The 18,929-nt window shown below is 37.0% G+C and overlaps 1 protein-coding gene across 1 annotated transcript in view; it reads right to left on the bottom strand.

Moving 5' to 3' along the window:
- TCERG1L (transcription elongation regulator 1 like) overlaps nucleotides 1-18,929 on the bottom strand; it is a 303,390-nt gene that overhangs the window by 241,744 nt on the left and 42,717 nt on the right. The window contains exon 4 of the mRNA XM_074236291.1: nucleotides 8,926-9,105. Coding sequence (XP_074092392.1) covers nucleotides 8,926-9,105 — 180 coding nt within the window. The remainder of the gene's footprint in view (nucleotides 1-8,925; nucleotides 9,106-18,929) is intronic.

The raw sequence follows: 18,929 nt of genomic DNA, 5'->3' as shown, positions 1-18,929 counted from the left end.
GGATAAATAATAAATTATGAAAACAATTAAAAATTTTATGAAAGAAAATAATATTGAACCACATATCATATTTTATGGAATGAAACTAAGTAGTCCTCAAGGGAACATTATATATCTATAAACATATTATTAATAATACATAAAAAGGAGAAAAATTAATACATGGAATATGCATTTTAAAAATTAGAAGTCTAACATATAAATATATAAGATATAAATAACCAAATATAAGCATAAAAAAGAAAATATAAAAATTAGAAAAAATAAGTAAGCTAGAATTTTTTTAAAAATGTGCATGCAATTGCTGAGTCAAGATTCCAAAAAATTTTGAAAAATTGAAGCATTGGTTTTATGTAATGTTATTTAGTAGGAATGATACAATTCATTAAATTCAGGATTTTTTTAAGATGAAGTTTATGAGTCTTAGATGGGAAGGAATTTCCTTTCTCCCTTACTTTTCCTCCCATAACAGGGGTTGGTCTGGGAAAAAAACACCAAGATGTAAGGATTGGAAATTCATTGTGAGTCAACACTGGAAGCCAAGAAGGAAGCCAAAAGAGTCTTGAAATTAATGAAAAGAGAGTGTGGCAGATAAGGAGGTGATTGCTACTCAAGAGCACTGGTTTCATCACACCTCAACAAGAATACATTCTCCATGCTTTATGTCTCTTGCAGAGGATCTAGAGGAGGTCAGACAGGATGAAGGACTGGCCACCTGGGGCTCTCTCAATGGAACTAGGGATATTTAACTGAAGAAATGAAGCTTTGGAAAGGAGGAAACCATAGGCGCTTACCATGAATGTAACATGGAGAGGATAAGGGAAAGAGGAAAGACTTATCTACTGACTTGAAACTGTCCTAGGGAAAACATGGAGACCACATCTATTTTCAGAGCAATATATGCACAGCTTTTGGGGTAGTATTTTATGGAGCCAAGTAACAGCACATGATAGTAGAAAACATATGGCACTGAGAAAATCCTGGATCTGCCACATAGAAGCCCTGTACCCTGAGCCACTTCACAATATTCTTTAGTCCTTACCTAGAAATTAGCAGCTCAGACTGACTGATCTCTGGGATCCTTTTCCATTTTTAAATTTTATCAATCTTTGTCCTGGATTCAAGTCATGTCTCTGGTCCTAGCAAATCCTGTGCTCTGGTTTGAGAAAATCAGTTATCTTCTAATTTTCCTTCTATGTCAAAAAATGGGACATCTTCTGCTTATGCTTGTGAGGAATTTGGAAGATCATGGGAAACAAGGCATGGGCTAAAGAATTAAGTTCTGAATCCCTCTGTACATGCTAAAATTATAATGACCTTTAAATATGCTCATCTCCTCTTGTTAATTCTCTAGCGCCTTGTCCTTCTCACAGATCATCTGATGCTTCTGTTTATTTTGTATTGTTTCAATGAACACATCTCTTATAAGACTTGCATTGGACAGTCCATTGCTACTACAGTTACTAAAGGACAGTGCTAAGTACATCACCTAGAATTGTCTATTGTGTTACCACCTAATGCTTATCTCACTCAGTCTGCCATTGGTTATTCTAACACATAACAACATGAGGTAGATTTGTGGTAACCTTGTTATCAATGTCCTGTAGAGGCCTGTCCAGCAGTGATGGGCACTGAGAGCAATGCTCAACTAGCAATGTCATCTGGACCAGAGCTAGTCTCTAATCTGTGGGTGACCAGAGTCACCCAGAAGAAGTTAGACAAGTAAGGAAAATTATGTTTGCAAGTGGAAGCTCTTTTCCTCGCCCCCCCCCCCAGTCCCAAGAATGAAGGTTAATCTTGTGGCAGAAAGGTAGAGTTGTATAAATATTGGGTTGAATTGTGACATAATCATTTTTAGATCTTGAGTTTTGGATCCCACAGATAGTGTGAGAACAGTTTTTAAGTTGAGTGTCTCAAGTCTTAGGAGTCATGATTGCACTGTGTGGTACAGAACCAAAATTCTGTGATGGGGACAAGAGGTTAAGGAACAAGGATTGTGAGCATGTATGAGACATGATAGAACCATTGACTCTGATTTTCCTGGGAAATAGGGAGAGTCAAATCCTTCAGTGAACACTTGGTGACAGTCCAAGTAATACATTTTTTGAGAGGGTGATATCATCCAAAGCATTAAGAATTATTGTGATACCAAACTGAGTTTACAACCTGTTTTCTGAGCCTTAGCTCTGGGAAACAGGGTAACTCCAAAATATATTGACAGAAGCTACATCCTCAGTTGTTAGATATATTAAGAAAGGAAGAAATCATGACCAGAAAGCCCCTCTATCCTATACAAAACCTATAGACAAATCACAAGAAGGTAAAGTATTGAGTAATACCATTAATGTAACTAGTGACAGTAGTACTCATTTTAATGGCAAAATCTCAAGAAATTAGGTCTTTATGACATTCAAAAGACAAAAATCTCTGTATTGCTGAGAAACCTACTCTGTTCATCTGCACAGAAGACAATAAACTGCTACTAAATATGCAGAATTCAGGGGAGATCATGGCTATCAAAGAAACCTTCGGCACTGTCCAATATTACTGCATTGTTTGTTCTATCAGAGGACGACTAGAACTTAAGAATTGTGACTGATAGATGGAAAAGGTTCCCTTCCCATGTAACTCTTCTGATTTGAGGATCCTGGTCATTAGCACCCAGGGATGCTCCACAAAGATGTTGGAGGTAACTGTGGATGTTCCTGATGACAGGGCCTTAAGGAGCTAATTATGGTCTGACTAAGGAACATTAATTAGGTCCATGCATTGCAACTCCTCTAGGTCTTCACAAAGATGTTAACTTACAGAGGCACTGTCATTCACAAAAGTTCATTTGGTGCTTTATTTTTTATTGCTTCCACTGTGATCCTTTGTTGTTTGAATGCATTGAATATCAGAAAAAGTTTTCAAAAACTCAATAATTGTCTGAAGCTGGGGCTTTACTCCTCTCTTAGGAACCCACATATATCTTTTGCACTGCAACTAATTGATTTTCTTGCATTTTGGTTGTTGATAATTTTATTATAATTTTTCTCTTGATAGTCAGTTGAAATTTTAATGTGTATTATGACAATTTTGATTACAGTGGAGGAGGAAACCAAGAAAGATAAGATTTCCACTCCACATGGCTAGATTATTGTTGTTATAAAACTCATTTTACCATCAGCAGCCTTTGCTAATGAGACAGGCTGACAGACACAGGGAAAGCTGCCTTGCAGAATCCTGGCAAAGATGGAATTTTTACATGCCATGTTGCTTGGCTCTTACTTTACAGATAGGAGAAAGCCTTAGTCACTTCCCAGCTGTTCTGTGGCAGGAGAAAATGTTAAATTTAAACCATTAAATAATTCTGAAAGCAAAGGAACAGGTGGCAAATGGTTTATATGGCAGATGGTGCCTTTTTAATATTTGTATTTGATAGTAATTCACACTATGAGCGTCCGGGATGGCTCACACCGATTTTACCTTTTTTACTAAAATGCTTATGGAATTGTGGGAGAAGAAATAAAAATGAATTTGGCATTTTTTAAAGCTTCACCTCATCTGCTTTATAGAGAGTAGAAAAGCATTAAATAAGTTACTCCATCCATAGCTGAATTAATTTTGCTTTCTCTTTCATTCCAACACGGTTTCTGAAAAGTATAAGCAATCCAAATATTGACTAGTAAAATTTGACTACAGACCATTTTATCTTCCTTGAAAAAATGTGCTGTTTTAAAAATAGAGATTTTTTTTCCTCCTACCAAGAGCTATATTTTCTCTTCCAATAGCCTTCTTTTCTCCTTAAATGGAGGGCTAAGTATGATATGTGTTGTTTACTGTTTGAGCTACCTTTCCCAACATTTGCATTCAGTTTTACAATTTGGAAAGCTTCCTACAGATCAATTGGAGATGTATGAGCTAATTAATTTAAAGCTGTTTGATGAAAGGGGGGAGAAACATGATAATATACTCATTACATCAGTTTTCTTGCTCTTGCCAAAGCCAGAGGCTCTAATCTTAAGGGAAGTGTGACTGCCAGTAATCTTGGAAGAATATATAATAGCTACACATTCGCAAAACACATTGTAATTGCAAAACATATATGCAGAAGTAAGCACATGTATGAATTTGAATAAATGCTACTCCTCCATATTGAGGCTTTCTAAAGTCTCAGTGTAATAGGAAGGTGACTCTGCCTATATTCATGCAAATGAAGATCTGTGTCTCCTATCAAGAGGAGAAACTTTGAAAATAATGAAAAGTGAAATTCCCATGCAGAATTCAAGTGCCAACTTCAAAAGTTTCACGAAGGCAAAAGGACCTATTGGTTGTTGGGTAACAAATAGCAGCATAACTAAGGCTCACCAACTTTTCACCTAAAGATAGGGAGAGGGATTAACCACCCTGAGGAAACTGCAGAATCTTATCACACTGACTTACAGAAACACATGTAAATATCCACATATGCCCTCCCATATGGAGATAATAATTGTCTGCAGTTGGGGTGCCAGACTTGTAGTCCTGCCTCTGGCATGACTAGGACAGGCAACCAGGAGATAACACAGACTTTTCTTGGACCTAAGTTTGAATTCTACCTCAAATACTTATTAGCTTGTGTGACTTTGGGTGAGATAGTTAACATCTCAGAGCTTCTCTTTACTCATCTGCACAGTAAAAGTTAGAACTAACCCCGCCTTATACAATTTTTATGGACATCACATGGACTTAGCTATGTCAAGATCTCAATGCAGTAGATAAATACTATTATTGTTGTGGTCATGATTTTTATTTTCTTTTATTTTCCTTCTAATGACTTCATGGCCTAGCTGTGTGATGAGGTAAGAGTCTCTTTGACTTTCTGAGCTTCTGTTTTCTTACGCCACACAATAGAGATCACTATGCTTTCAGCAGCTGTATCCCTCGTCTGTGTGAGGGTTGAAGGAAGGAATGAATCAGCTTTGTTTCATACTACTAGATCAGCATCATTTGTTATCACAGAGATATATTGTTTTACCTTAACTTCTGTGTAAGCACCTGTCATGTTCCTGTGGCAATGTTTCAAATTTAATGTTCACTCATTGAATAGCCATTTGGTGATGCTATAATTTGAAACCAAAATCATTTTAAAATGATCAGACTAAGAGGAAATTTGATTGATAATTTAAAGTCATCCACTGAGAAACAAAATTATCCCGGGGAATCAGTTAAGCTCGGAAATTTATGTCTAGAAGCTGCCGTGACTTGCTTACTTTGTTGTTCAGGTGTTTTCCCATTATGTTTGACACTTTGTGACCCCATTTGTGCTTTTCTTGGCAAAGATACTGGAGTGGTTTGCCATTTCCTTCTCCAGATCATTTTACAGATAAGTAAACTGAGAAAATCAGGGTTAAGTGACTTGTTTAGGGTCTAAGTAAGTGTCTGAGACCAAATTTCAACTCAAGAATATGAATGAATGTCCTGACTTCTGGCCCAGCACTCTATCCATTGTGCCAATTAGTTGCCCAAGAACCCATTCCAGTTTTTAGAGGTCTGACAGATAAAAAAAAAATTACTTTAATTTGCTCCCAGAGAATTCTGGCCGTCCCCCTAGCATAGCATTTTACTTACTTAATAAACAGAAGATCTAGTTCAGTTATCTAATGAATACATGGGATGCCAAAGTCAGGGAAGTCTGGGACAAATAGTGGATTTGGGACCTTGGCTAGGTCCCTTAACCTTTCAGTTCCCCAGATAAATCTCTAAGAATATAAATGCTTGAGAAGATATTGCCCATTGTTGTGATGAGAATAAGGAGTTCCTTATACCAATGAGTCAATCAGAAGTCTTATCCCTAAGTTTAGAATGTAAAGTGTCTGAGGCCAGATTTGAATTCCCATCCTCCTGATTCCAAGAGCAGTGGTCTATCCCCTGTTCCACCTAACTACCCAAATACTTAACACTTACTACCTATGTGACCCTGGGCAAGTCACATAACTTGATTGTCTCACATCTAGGGAGATCTCCAATCTTCTTGATTCATTTATGGCTACTGGATCCAGATGAATCTGGGAAAGAAAGTGAGACTGGTGACTTACACAGCCCCACCCCAATCAGATTCAGTTCATGTTCTTATCATGGCATCACCTGCTGATGTCATGGTCTTCTTCAGGAATGAAGGACAAGCATCATTATCATCAGAATGGAAAGACTTTAGGATACTGTGGAAATAAGGATTACTGGGAGGGCAGAAGACCACAATCCAAGCCATGTCTTCTTAAGCTTCTAGTTGTGTGGCCCTGACCAAGACCTTTCACCTCCCAATGCCCCAAATACCTCTTGGAGACTCTTAAGTTATAAATAATTAAATCCCTCCACTGATGCCCAAGTTCCCCTAAACTGTGAAATATCAGCTGAAAGCCAAGCTAACCCCCTGCCAAAACTCCTACACTAAAATGAGACTATTCAGCCCAAGGATTGCCTCAATTCTGAACAAATGACCTCTTCCCCTCTCCTCTTTCTTTCTTCACTTCTCATGCATTTTTAATGAAGCAATTCCTTGAATGATTGACTTGAGTCTTTAATGAGATTCCTGACTGAAAGTGGTTTGATCACTGTTGAGCTGATATTTCCTACTGATGTACTAGAGACAACCCTTAGATCTGTCTGTTCTTTCCTTTGCAGATGCCACTTGAAATCTACTTATACAAAGCATTTTAAAATCTTTATATGTCAGAGTAACATTAGCTTTTGTAAATATGAAGGCATTTTTTTTCATCACACCCATGTAAGCATTGACTGAGAGTTATATGCCCTCTACTTTTAATCTTGGTGCTCACATGGTTATGAATATGGATTCTCTTTTAGAAACCAAAATCATAAAACTAAGAACAAGAGCATATATGTACACATAAAGACTTCTCTCTCTCTCTCTCTCTCTCTCTCACACACACACACACACACACACACACACACACACACACACACAAACAAAATACCATTCTCCCCACAGACAAGCTTCCCTCCCCTTTCTCTCAACCTCCCCTTCTCTCTCTTCATTAACTTAAACTAGAGGAAACAGGGGGATAAGTTGTTATAGGGCTGCATGAAATCCCAACATTTTTCTTTGGGAATCAGATGAGCTTTGCAAAAGAAGAATCCATAAGGCATGGACAGTAAACTTTTGTCTACAGTTCTTTGGTCCATATCAGACAGTAAGGATGGCATCAAAAGGGCTAAAGGATCAGAGTTTTTCCTAGTTTCTCAATTACTTTCCCCCCCTTTCCCTGGAAGTCTCAAAGTCTCCCTATATGAGGGAACAGCCTTTACAAATTAAATCAAGCTTCTTAATCCAAATGATTGCAACAGTAAAGCTGGGAGATCCTGTTTTAATATTGCCCTTTATGTCTTGTTGAAAATCCATCCTGCCAGGGCTCACTCAGATGAATAACCCTGGTGTTCATCTTTCTAACTGAATGCACATTATGGTAAATTGGATTATGGAACCCTTATAAAATTCAAACATGGAATGTTGCCTAATTATTGCGTGACTTTATAAACCATAAAAGAGTTATAGGAAATAAAATTCCCCACCCCTCTTGCCCGGGTCCAACAATTTCTGCTCATTCAATGATTTATTTCCTTGGGAAATCATGTCATCTTTAATAAGTATAGCTAGATGGATGTTTATATCCCAGAGTCTGAGGTGGTCATAAATGATGTTCTCCACAAGGGATTATCTGTATATTTTATTATAGTTCTTCTTTCTCAAGACCATTCATTACTCGGGGAAACAGCACCAGCAGGCTCTAGTTGGCGACCCAAGGCTAAGCTCGCAAGCTCATCAACTGACCAAAGAAACATAGCAAATGGAATAGAAGATAACTAGAATGCTAAATGATTTATTTTCCTCCCCCACTGCAATCAAAGTATTTTTAAAATTAAATCTAAATCTGGTCATCTACTACATTTATGTGTATTAGATAGATTACTATCTTCCAGAAGAGAGTAAGAAGAAACGGGGAGAAAGAAAAACATGATTTCTCTCATTAAACTATACTGGCACCTCCCAATATAATTTTAGTTTCAATAATCACTTGTTTTAGTCTAATTTTCACCCTCCTGATTTATTTCTTCAGTGACTATTTTATCATAATTTTTTGGTATTTTTCTGAAAAATTAAAAAAAAGAATGAAATATAAAGTATAAAAACGGTATAATAACTACATTAGAAAAAGATTCTAAAAAAATGAAGAATCGGGAGTTTTTGTTTTGTTTTGTTTTTCCTGAAACTACTCTTTAAAGAAGATGTCAAGCTGAATCTTGAAGTCCCAGTTTTTGAAATACATCCTGGTCTCCTCCCTCTTTTTCACCTTTTTTTTTCACACTCATGCTCAGAATTCCTCCATCTGCCATTTTCTTCTATTTGACAACAGTTCCCAGAATGACATTTGTTAACAGAGTAAATTTTGGTGTCAACTTTGGTCATATTGAGTTGAACTCTTCTGGCATCTACCACATGGATCATATATGCATGTGCCAGTGGAGTTATAAGCAATAGGGGAGATTAGTGATTGAGAATGACTTTAACTGGCAAAATGTTCATGGAGTATAGAAAGAATGACTTTTTCAGCAAAGTCTCAAATTCTCTTTTCTGTTTTTATTTTTCTTTCATTCTTAATTTTGCTTGAGACATTGGCCTTACTTAACATCATTTTCTCTGATTAATCCTCAAAGCCTCTGTTACTGTGTACTCCTAAGCATTTCTATCATATTTATTCAATCATAAGGCTTTAATAGTATATATAAGCCATCTTTGATATCTACAAATCCTAAAGTCCAAATAGTGTTTCAGAGTAAAGCATCCTGCCCATACAGAGAGCTTATCCTTAGGTGTGGGAAATAGCAAGGGACACATACATAGTAAGGTTTTATTTCCATGTCATAGCCAAATTGGACACTTACCTGAGAAGGGGGTTGTCAGCAGTGGGATTTTAATGGGTGCCAGTGTCAGCAAATGGCATGGCTGCACAGTGGAAGCTGAAGGTCCCCGAAGCCCTTCAGGCTCCACAGAGACCATGGCTGTGGATGTAATGGCAATGGTCGGATGACTGCCAACTTGTTTAAGGCCATTTGGACATCCCACTGCAGAAAATGGATAAAAAGATAATGTTGAGTTTTAATTGTTGATGGATAGGGGAAAAACTACTATGTCTTGAAGAAAGTAAAGAAGGAGACATTTATTATCATACATATGCTAAATGACAAACCTGGCAGAAAAGTAAAAGGCCATCCATGCCAAAAATCTTATTTTACAGATAAGAAATAACTTGTCCATAGTCAAACAGACAAATACTGACAGAAATGGGATTTGGATCCTGCTCTTCTGACAATCAACTTAGGGTTCTATTAGCTGTACTATGCTTTTAATACAGAAACATTATTTAGTCAGCCAATGAAATTTTGTTAATCTCCATCAAAATGTAAAAAAACTGCAAAGTAACAATTCGTTCATGAATTGGAGAAAAAGAACAGTCACATGGTCACATGCTTGAAATAACAATAAAAACAATGATAACATATTCTTTAACAAGGTTTATATAGCATGACTTCCTTAACTCTCAGGCTTCTCCTCTCCCCAGCCCACATAGAGGATATTCAATTCTCATTACCTCTATTTTATGTATGAGCAACCTGAGTCTCCAGTGCAGTTATTTTATTCATAGGATTCTAAAACATGTGTGCTGATCTGTACTCTTGCCTTCACCCAAGACTGCATAAAGTAAATGCCAATAATACCATAAGAAGCACAAGTATAGAGAGGTCAGAATAGCTGAGGGTACCAGAAAAAGCATCCAAAGGAAACAGAATTTGAGCAGTTCCCAAAAAGCTGAGGATAGAGATGGGAATGGAAACTGTCGAAAGATTCAACTGTGTGATGGGTGGTTGATTGTGAGAATCTACAACCCTTTCTCAAAGGTATTTGGAACAAGATGTCTTCACTTCTTTACCAGATGATAACCATCAATCAACCAATCAATAAATCATATATTAAGTGTGAAACAAGTCTAACCACCTTTATTGAATCAATCAATCAATTAAATTCTTTCAAATGGGTACCAAAAATGCTTGATTCCTGTATAAATCCTCAAAAATCATTGGATAACATGGAGTGACCTCATATGGGAAGTGTGTTCAATTGAACACACAGAGTTAATAAGTACCTGATTTTGCTTGGACAAGACATATGTGGGAGACACAATTATACAAGCTGTGATTACAAATGATCTTTGTCTTTAAAGGTTTAGATTAATAAAGATCAATAAAATCACATACAAGCAATGTGAGGTAGTGATTAAGATGGCATGAGAGAAGTACCAAGTAATGGGGAATTTAAATTATTTATCTCAGTCAGTTTATGACTGCCTGTTATAAGCTAGGTCCTTCCATCTGTGAAGAAAATTATGAGGAAGGAGAGGAAAAAAAGAGGATACAAAAATAGCATTTATGAGGAAAATTTAAGGCAAATAAATTGAATGAAATAATGGGTGACTAGATGGATTAAAATAATTTATTAACTGATCTCTATGTTCTGAGCTCAATTTTAAGCACTAGGAATAAAAATGTAAACAAAAAAATAAACAAAAACAAAAACTACAGTACTCTCCTTCAAGAACATTACATTCTTGTTAGGGTGTACAATATTCTTCTGGTTCTGCTCATCTCACTCAGCATCAGTTCGTACAAATCCTTCTAGGCTTCTCTGTAATTCCATCCCTCCTGGTTCCTAATAGAACAATAGTACACCTTAACAGCAACCTGGGAATGAGGATCAAAGTTAATGGACTTGCTGATGGCAACAGGGCAACAAGCAGGCATGATTTTAGGGTATCTGTAATGGAGAATACCACCTGTATCCAGAGAAAGATTTGTGAAGTTTGAACAAAGAGTAAGGACTGTTACCTTTAATTTAAAAGAAAATGTTGTCTTATTATGTAATTCTGCTATATCTCATACTATGTGTTTCTTACTTAAGGATATGATCTCTCTCTCAACACATTCAACTTGGATCAATGTCATGGTCATGGTCACAGTCAATGTCATAGTCAATTCGTGGAAACAATGTAAAGACTAACAAACTGCCTTCTGTGGGGGGGTGTTGGGAGGGAAGCAAGATTGGCAGGAACATTGCAAAAATCAAAATAAATAAAACCTTTCTTGAATAAAGAACATTAAATTCTTTTTAAAAATATATAATTATTTTGTCCTTCATTCTCGAAGAAGACCATGACATCAGGGAGATGATGCCATGACAAGCACATGAATTGGATTTGAGTGAGGGGACATTGTGCTCAGACATCAAACTCATCTTCTCTTCAAGAGTCCTCTGGGTCCAATGACCTGAAACGAATCAGGAGATGACCTGGATGCCTGGATGTAAGGTAAGCAGGGTTAAGTCACTTTTCCAAGATTGCACAGCTAGTGAGAACCAAGTGTCTGAGACTGGATTTGATCTCCCATCTTCTTGACTCTAAGACCTGTACTATATCCACTCGGCCACCTAGCTGCCCTTATGAATGTCCACACATATATGCATACCCACACCTATAGCCACCTACACATATACACCCAAACATGTGTGTGTGTATATATAGATACATATCTATATATATAAAATTTATCTCATTAAGTAGTTCCCAATTACATGTACATTTTTACACATTTTTGTTTATGACACAGATTATATGTATGAAGCCATGCAAAATTTATTTCCTTATTAGGTATCCTGCAAAAGAAAAGTAGAGGAAAGAAGAGGAAAAGAAGAAGAAAAACATAGCTTTAAATGTATGCTCCAATTTGCAAACTGTATCAGTTCTGTCTCTTGAGAAGTGGCTAGAATTTTCAATCATGGATTGAAACTCAGTATCCAACACCATATGTTTACAAGAAATACACGTGAAGCAGAGAGATATAAACAGGGTAAAGATAAGGAGATGAAGAAAAATTTATTATGTCTCAGCTGATGCAAAGCAAGCAGGGGTAGCAAACATGATCTCAGACAAAGCAAGAGCAAAATTAAATCTAATTAAAAAAAGAGATAAGAAAGGAAACTATACCTTGCTAAAAGGTATCATAGATAATGAAGTCAATTCATTGCTAAATATTTATGAACCAAATAGTACAGTCTAATTTTTTAAGGAAAATTTAATGAGTTATAGGAGCAAATAAATAATAAAACTATATCAATGAAAGACCTCAACTTTCCCTTTTCAGAATTAGATAAACCTAATGAAAAAATAAACAAAAAAGAAGTTAATAAAGTGAATAAAATTCCTGAAAAGTTAGATATGATAGACCTCTGGAGAAAACTGAATGAGAACACAAGGAATATACCTTCTTTTGTACCAGTACAGGGCATCTATAGGTGGGAGGACATAAAAAAAACTTCACAATGAAAGGTAGAAAAATAGAAATAATAAATGTATCTTTTTCAATTCATGATACATTAAAAATTAAATTCAATAAGAAACAAAGAAAAGTTTAAAAATAAATTGGAAAAAATTCATTCATAAAAATCAATGGGTCAAAGAGTATAAAAACAATTGATAAGTTCATTAAAGAAAATAACAATTAGATAATGTACCAAAATTTATGTTATGCCACCATGGTGGTACTTTGGGGGAAATTTGCATCTCTAATTTCTTACATCAATAAAATAGAGAAAAGGTAGTTGCAACTAAAAAATAAAACAACTAGAAGAATAAATTAAAAATTACCAATTAACCACCAAACTGAAAATCAAAAACATCAAAGGAAAGATTAATTAAAATTGAAAGAAAAAAAGCTATTGAACTAATATAATGATGTTGATTTTGTGAAAAAAAAGCAATGAGAAAGATAAACCATTGGTAAATATAATTTAGAAAAGGGGGATAAAAGGGACAGAGCCAAGATGGAGGTATGAAGGCAGGAATTTCTGGAAAATCATTCCTCAAATCTATAAAAGCCATCAAATTATGACTATCCAAAATTTAAAGGGGAAGAACCAACAGAAAGACTGAGTGATACAATTTCCCAGTCCAAGACAACTTAGAAGTTCTGTGGCAATAATCTATTGCACTTGGACCAGGGATTGGAAAAAAGTCACAGCAGCTGCACAGCACAGCCCAGGGAAAACTGGGAACAGCTTGAAGGGGCAGTGAGAGAACTCTGCCACACCAAAGTGAGTATGGAGTGAGCAACAGTCTCAGAGTAGCCATGCAGTGAGAACCTGCAACGGGAATCAGGGAAGCCAGCCTGCAATCCAGAGTGCATCCCACAGATGGTAAGGGGGTCTCAGGAGACTGCAGAAATCTCTCTACTCTCCCTGGGACATGACTCTGCTGTTTACCCACACTTAGATCCAGGTTGCAGTTTGAGCTTCCATACTATAAGAGCAGGGGCTTTCCTCAGAGCTCCTGGGCAAAGGGGAGGGCCTGTGGTCATCAACATATCAAAGCATAGGCAGGAAAGCAGTCAGAGTCCTCATAAGACCTTGGAGGAATTTAGGCCCAAGTTGGGGGGGATGGGTTCCAAATCCCCTGCCCATGTCTTGGAAGAGCAGTAAATCAGTCATAGCCTGAGGAAATGAGCAAAAAGAGAGATGAATCTGACTATAGAAATTACTTTGGTCCCATGGAAGATTCAGAAGATGACAAACTCAAAATTTCTGTATCCAAAGCCTCCAAAAAAATAGAAAATGGACTCAGGCTATGGATGAGCTCAAAAAAGACTTTGAAAAGCAATTAAGGCTGGTAGGAGAAAAACTGGGAGGAGAAATGAGAGCAATGCAGATAAATGATGAAAATCAATTAAGCTGTTTGGTGAAAGAAATACAAAAAAAATACTGAAGAAAATAACACATTAAAAACAGTTTAGGCCAAATAGAAAAAGCAACACAAAAGGCAAATGAGGAGAAGAATGCCTTAAAATGTAGAATTGGCCAGTTGGAAAAGGAGATAAAAAAATCTCTCTGAAGAAAATAACTCATTCAAATGCAGAATGGACCTAAAGGAAGCTGATGACTTTACAAGAAATCAGGGAAGAAATCAAACTATTCCAAAAAAAAGCCAAAAATTAGAAGAAAATGTGAAATATCTTATTGGAAAAATAATTAAACTAGAAAACAGATCAAGGAGAGACAATTTTTAAATTATTGGGCTGGGGGTAGGGTGGAGTCAAGATGGTAAGATGTTGGCAGGGGAACAGTCTTTCTTAGGTACTCCTCTTTGAAATATTTCAAAAACCTTAAAATTATGACTCTAAATTTTTGAGGGAAAGAACCCACAGAAATATCCAATGAGGCAATTCTCCCACTCAAGGTAGCCTGGAAAATAGTGGAAAGGTTCTGTTCCATAGGGTTAGAGGGGTGGTAGTGCACCACGGCACAGGAGCTTCAGCCTTCTGGGAACAGCCCCAGGTGCTGGGGTCCCTGACAGCAGAAGCAGTTTCCTGACCTGCCACCACAGGGAGCACCAAGCACAACTTGGTAGATCATCAGGGAGACATCTGCAAGAGCAAGCACAAAGCTGAGGCCAGCATGGCCCTCCTCAGTGCACCTGCAGACCTCAGCACAGTTGAGATTCCAGGAAAAAGAAGCAGGCTCGTAAAGCCCCATAGCAGGAGGCCCACAACAGGAGCCCCACAGCCCTCCACACCGGCCTTGCAGTGCTCCCTGAGCTCTCAGCCCATGGAAGGTAAAGGAGTGGAGGGAGACTGTCCAGGTCTCTTCTCTGTCCCTGGGACAGGACTGTGGGGTTTTGACCATATTCAGACCCTGGTCACAGTCTGGGGCCCCAGAGGAGTGAGGTTGTGGCCATTAAACAGACCAGGAGAACAACCAGAGTCTCACATACTGAGGTCTTTGAGGAAGTATCCCAATAATACTCAGAAGCTCAAGAAGCATGCCAAAGCAGGTACGGATTGGGGAAATAAGTAAACAGTAAAAAAATGAACCAGACCATGGACAATTACTTTGGTCCCATGAAAGAACAAATCACAGATGCTGAAGATGAGAAAGTCCAAGCTTGTGCATCTAAAGACTCCAAGGTATATAAAAGTTTGGCTCAGGCTGTGATAGAGTTCAAAATGATATTGAAAGTAAAGTAAGGAAAGTAGAAGAAAAATTGGGAAAAGAAATGAGAGATGTAGGAAAAACATGAAAATGAAGTCAGCAACATAGTCAAGGAGATCCAAAAAAATGCTGAAGAAAATAACATATTAAAAACCAGTTTAAGTAAGTCAAATGGATGTAACAGTTCAAAAAGTTATTGAGAAGAAAGCTTTATAAAGCAGAACTGGCTAGATGGAAAAGGGGGATAAGAAAGCTCTCTGACGAAGACAAATCCTTCAGATGTAGAATTAAGCTAAAGGAATCTGATGACTTTGTGAGAAATCAAGACCAATAATTCAACACCAAAAGAATGAAAAATTAGACCAAAAGATAATTTTAAAATTATTGGGCTATCTGAAAGTCCTGATCAGTAAAAGAGCCTTGACCTCATTTTTAAATAATTTCTACAAGAAAATTGTCCTGATTTCCTGGAATCAGAGGGTAAAATTGAAATTGAGAGAATCCACTGATCTCCTCCTGAAAGATATCCAAAAAAAAACAGCCCCCAGGAATATTATAGCCAAGTTCCAGAATACCAAGTCAAAGAGAAAATATTACAATCAACTAAAAGGAAATAATTCAGATATCACAGAGTTACACTCAGGATGGCCCAGGACTTAATAGCATCTACATTAAGGTCTCATGAGACCTCATGTTCCAGAAGACAAAAGAGCTTGGAATGCAACTAAAAATCGACTATCAAGCAAAACTGTACATCCTCTTCCAAGTGAAAAGAACTTTCACTGAAACAGGGGAATTTCAAATGTTCCTGTTGAAATGACCAGAGCTGAACAGAAAGTTTTTTCTTCAAGTACAGGACTCAGATGAAGCACAGAGAGAGTGGACAAGAAGGGTAAATTATGAGGGATTTAATGATGATGAACTGTATCTATTCCTTCATGGGAAGATGATCCTGATAATACTCATATGAACCTTCTTATTTATTAGAGCAGGTAGAAGGAGCTTTAATGGAAGAGGCACATGAGAGAGCTGAATTTGAAGATATAATATATTGCAAAAATGGAGTCAATGGGTGAAAGGAAAATGTACTGAGAGTAAAGGAAAGGAGAGATACATAAGGCTAAGAAATCTCATATAAAAGATATTTCATGTAAAAGATCTCATGTAGCTTTTGCAATGGTATGGAAGGGGGGAAGTTGAGGGGGAATGAGGGATCCTTTGATCTCTTTGGAAATGGCTCAGAGAGGAAACAGCATACACACTCAATAGGATATAGACATATAGAAGTAAAAGAAGAGAAGGGGGCCAGGGAGAGGGGAGGGAAGATGTGGGTTATATAGGAGAGGGTAGATCATAGGAGAGGATTTTCAAATTCTTACTTTTTGCAAGGTGTTGGAATTGAGCGGCCTGTCTGGCACCACAGGGCCAGGTGATTGCTGGGTCTCCAGGGTAGGATGTAGGTTTGGGGCCCCAGGGCAGGTGCTCCATCTCCTGCACCACTCAGCTGCCCACAGCACATTAAAAGAGGGACAGAATGAAAGGAGAAAGAAACTATAATAGATGGTAGTGGGGAGGAATGGGTGGAGGGAATTACAATCAGCAATGGCAACTATTGAAAAATATGGAAGTAATTTCTACAATGAACTTATGACAAAGAATGTGATACACCTGAGATGGAGCTGATGGTATCAGAACACAGAATGAAATGCATTTTTTTCTCTTTCTTCTACTTTATTTCCCTTGAGGTTTTATATTTTCTGGGGGAGAGCATATTATGTTTACTCTTAAACAAGAATATTTTAGTGATGTGTAAATAAATTAAAGAAAATTAAAAAGAACAGATTTCAAAAGTAAGGAGATAACTATGATGAGATAACTAAAAATAAAATAAAATTAAGAGATAAGAAAAAGAGATGCACTAGGGGAAAGGGAAAGGAAAGGTAGAAAGGGATAAATTACCTCACATAAAAGTGACACAAAAGAGTTTTCACAGTGGAGGGGAAGATGGAGAGGAGACCAAGTTTGAATTTTACTCATTGCAACTGACTCAGAGGGAAGAATATATATTCACAGTTTTGTATAGAAATCTAATTTACATAGGAAAAAAAGGAAAATGGGATAATAGAAGTGAGGATGGATTGGAAGAGGCAGTGGACAAAATCAAAATACTTTTGAGAGAGAGGGCCAAGTGGAAGGAGAGAAAGACATATAGCAAAATAGGATAGAAGCATTTATCTAGTAATTGTGAAAATTTTGTAGAAGTTTCTCTGATTAAAGTTTTAATTTCTTGAATATAAAAAAAATTGGGCTACCTGAAAGTCATGACCAGAAGAAGAGCCTAGACTTCATTTTTCAAGAAATAATACAGCAAAATTTCCCAAAGATCCCAGAAGCAGAAGTTAAAATAGAAATTGAGGGAATTCACTGGTCACCTCCTGAAAGAGATCCCAAAAGAAAAACTTCCAGAAATATTATAGCCAAATTCCAAAACTCCCAACTCAAAGAGAAAATACTAAAAGTTTCCAGAAACAAATAATTGAACTACCATGGCTTGATAGTCAAGATTACATAGGATCTGGCAGCAACTACATTAAGGGTTTGTAGGGCTTAGAATGTGATATTCAGGAAGGCAAAAGGTCTTGGTTTACAACTGAGAAACAACTACCCATCAAAACTGAACATCCTTTTTTAGGGGAAAAGATGGACTTTCAATGAAACAAGGGACTTTCAACCTTTCCTGAAACAATCAGACCTAAACAGAAAGTTTGACCTTCAAGTATAGGACTCTGGTGAACCATAGAGGGGGTGGATGAGGGGTACTAACCATGAGGACCTTAATGATGTTGAACTGTTTGTATTCCTGCACAAGAAGAAGATACTGGTAACTCATATGAACTTTCTCACTTTAAGTGTTTAAGAGTTGTTAGAAGGAGCATATATAGACAGGGCACAGGAAGGAGCTGAATATAATGTTATAAAATAGTAAAAAGATGAAGTCAATGATGATAATGGAAAGTACTGGGAGAAAGGGAAAGGAAAGGAAGAAGGGGCTAAGATAGTTCACATGAAAGACTCAAGAAAAAGTTATTTCAATGGAGTGGAAAGGGGGAAGGTGAGGTTGAATGAGTGAGCCTTCATTCTCATCAGAAATGGCTCAGAGAGGAAATAATATGCACACTTAATAGGGTGAGGAAATCTATCTTACCCAAGAGAAATATAAGAAGAAAGGGAATGGGATAAAAGGCAATGGGGGGGGGGAAGAAAGGGGGAAATGGGTGATAGAAGAGAAAGATCGTAGGAGAAGATACTCAGATACAACACACTTTTAACATGGACAGGGTGAAAGGACAGAAAGAACAGAATAAAGAAGAGTGGGAAGGAAAAGAGTGGAGGGAAATACAGCTGGTAATAGCACCTGTGGGAAAAATAACGAAACATTTACTTTGGTGAACTTTTCCCAGAGATAGAGCCATTGGAATGTGAACACAGACTGAAGTACATTTTTTTCTCTCTCTCTTTTCTTGAGGTTTCTCATCTTCTTTGGGGGGGGAGGAGTTATGTTAACTCTCATAACAAATTTATTGTAATAATATAAAATAAACTAAAAAAATTAGAATGTTAAAAACAAAGAGAAAAGGAAAGAAAAAAACAAATTCGTAGTACTCAAAATGTGAAGGCTGAATTTACTACCAATGAAGAGAAAATTAAGACATTTTGGAATCTATTTTGCTCAATTATATGCCATTAATTTTGACAATGTTAATTAAATGGGTGAATATTTACAAAAATAAATCAAGATTACTCAGAATAACAGAAGAGTGAATAAAACACTTAAATAACCAGATTTTAGAAAATG

Source organism: Macrotis lagotis, chromosome 4, assembly GCF_037893015.1.
Source record: "Macrotis lagotis isolate mMagLag1 chromosome 4, bilby.v1.9.chrom.fasta, whole genome shotgun sequence".
Classification (NCBI taxonomy): Eukaryota; Metazoa; Chordata; class Mammalia; order Peramelemorphia; family Peramelidae; genus Macrotis; species Macrotis lagotis.
This window is presented reverse-complemented; position numbering and strand designations above follow the sequence as displayed.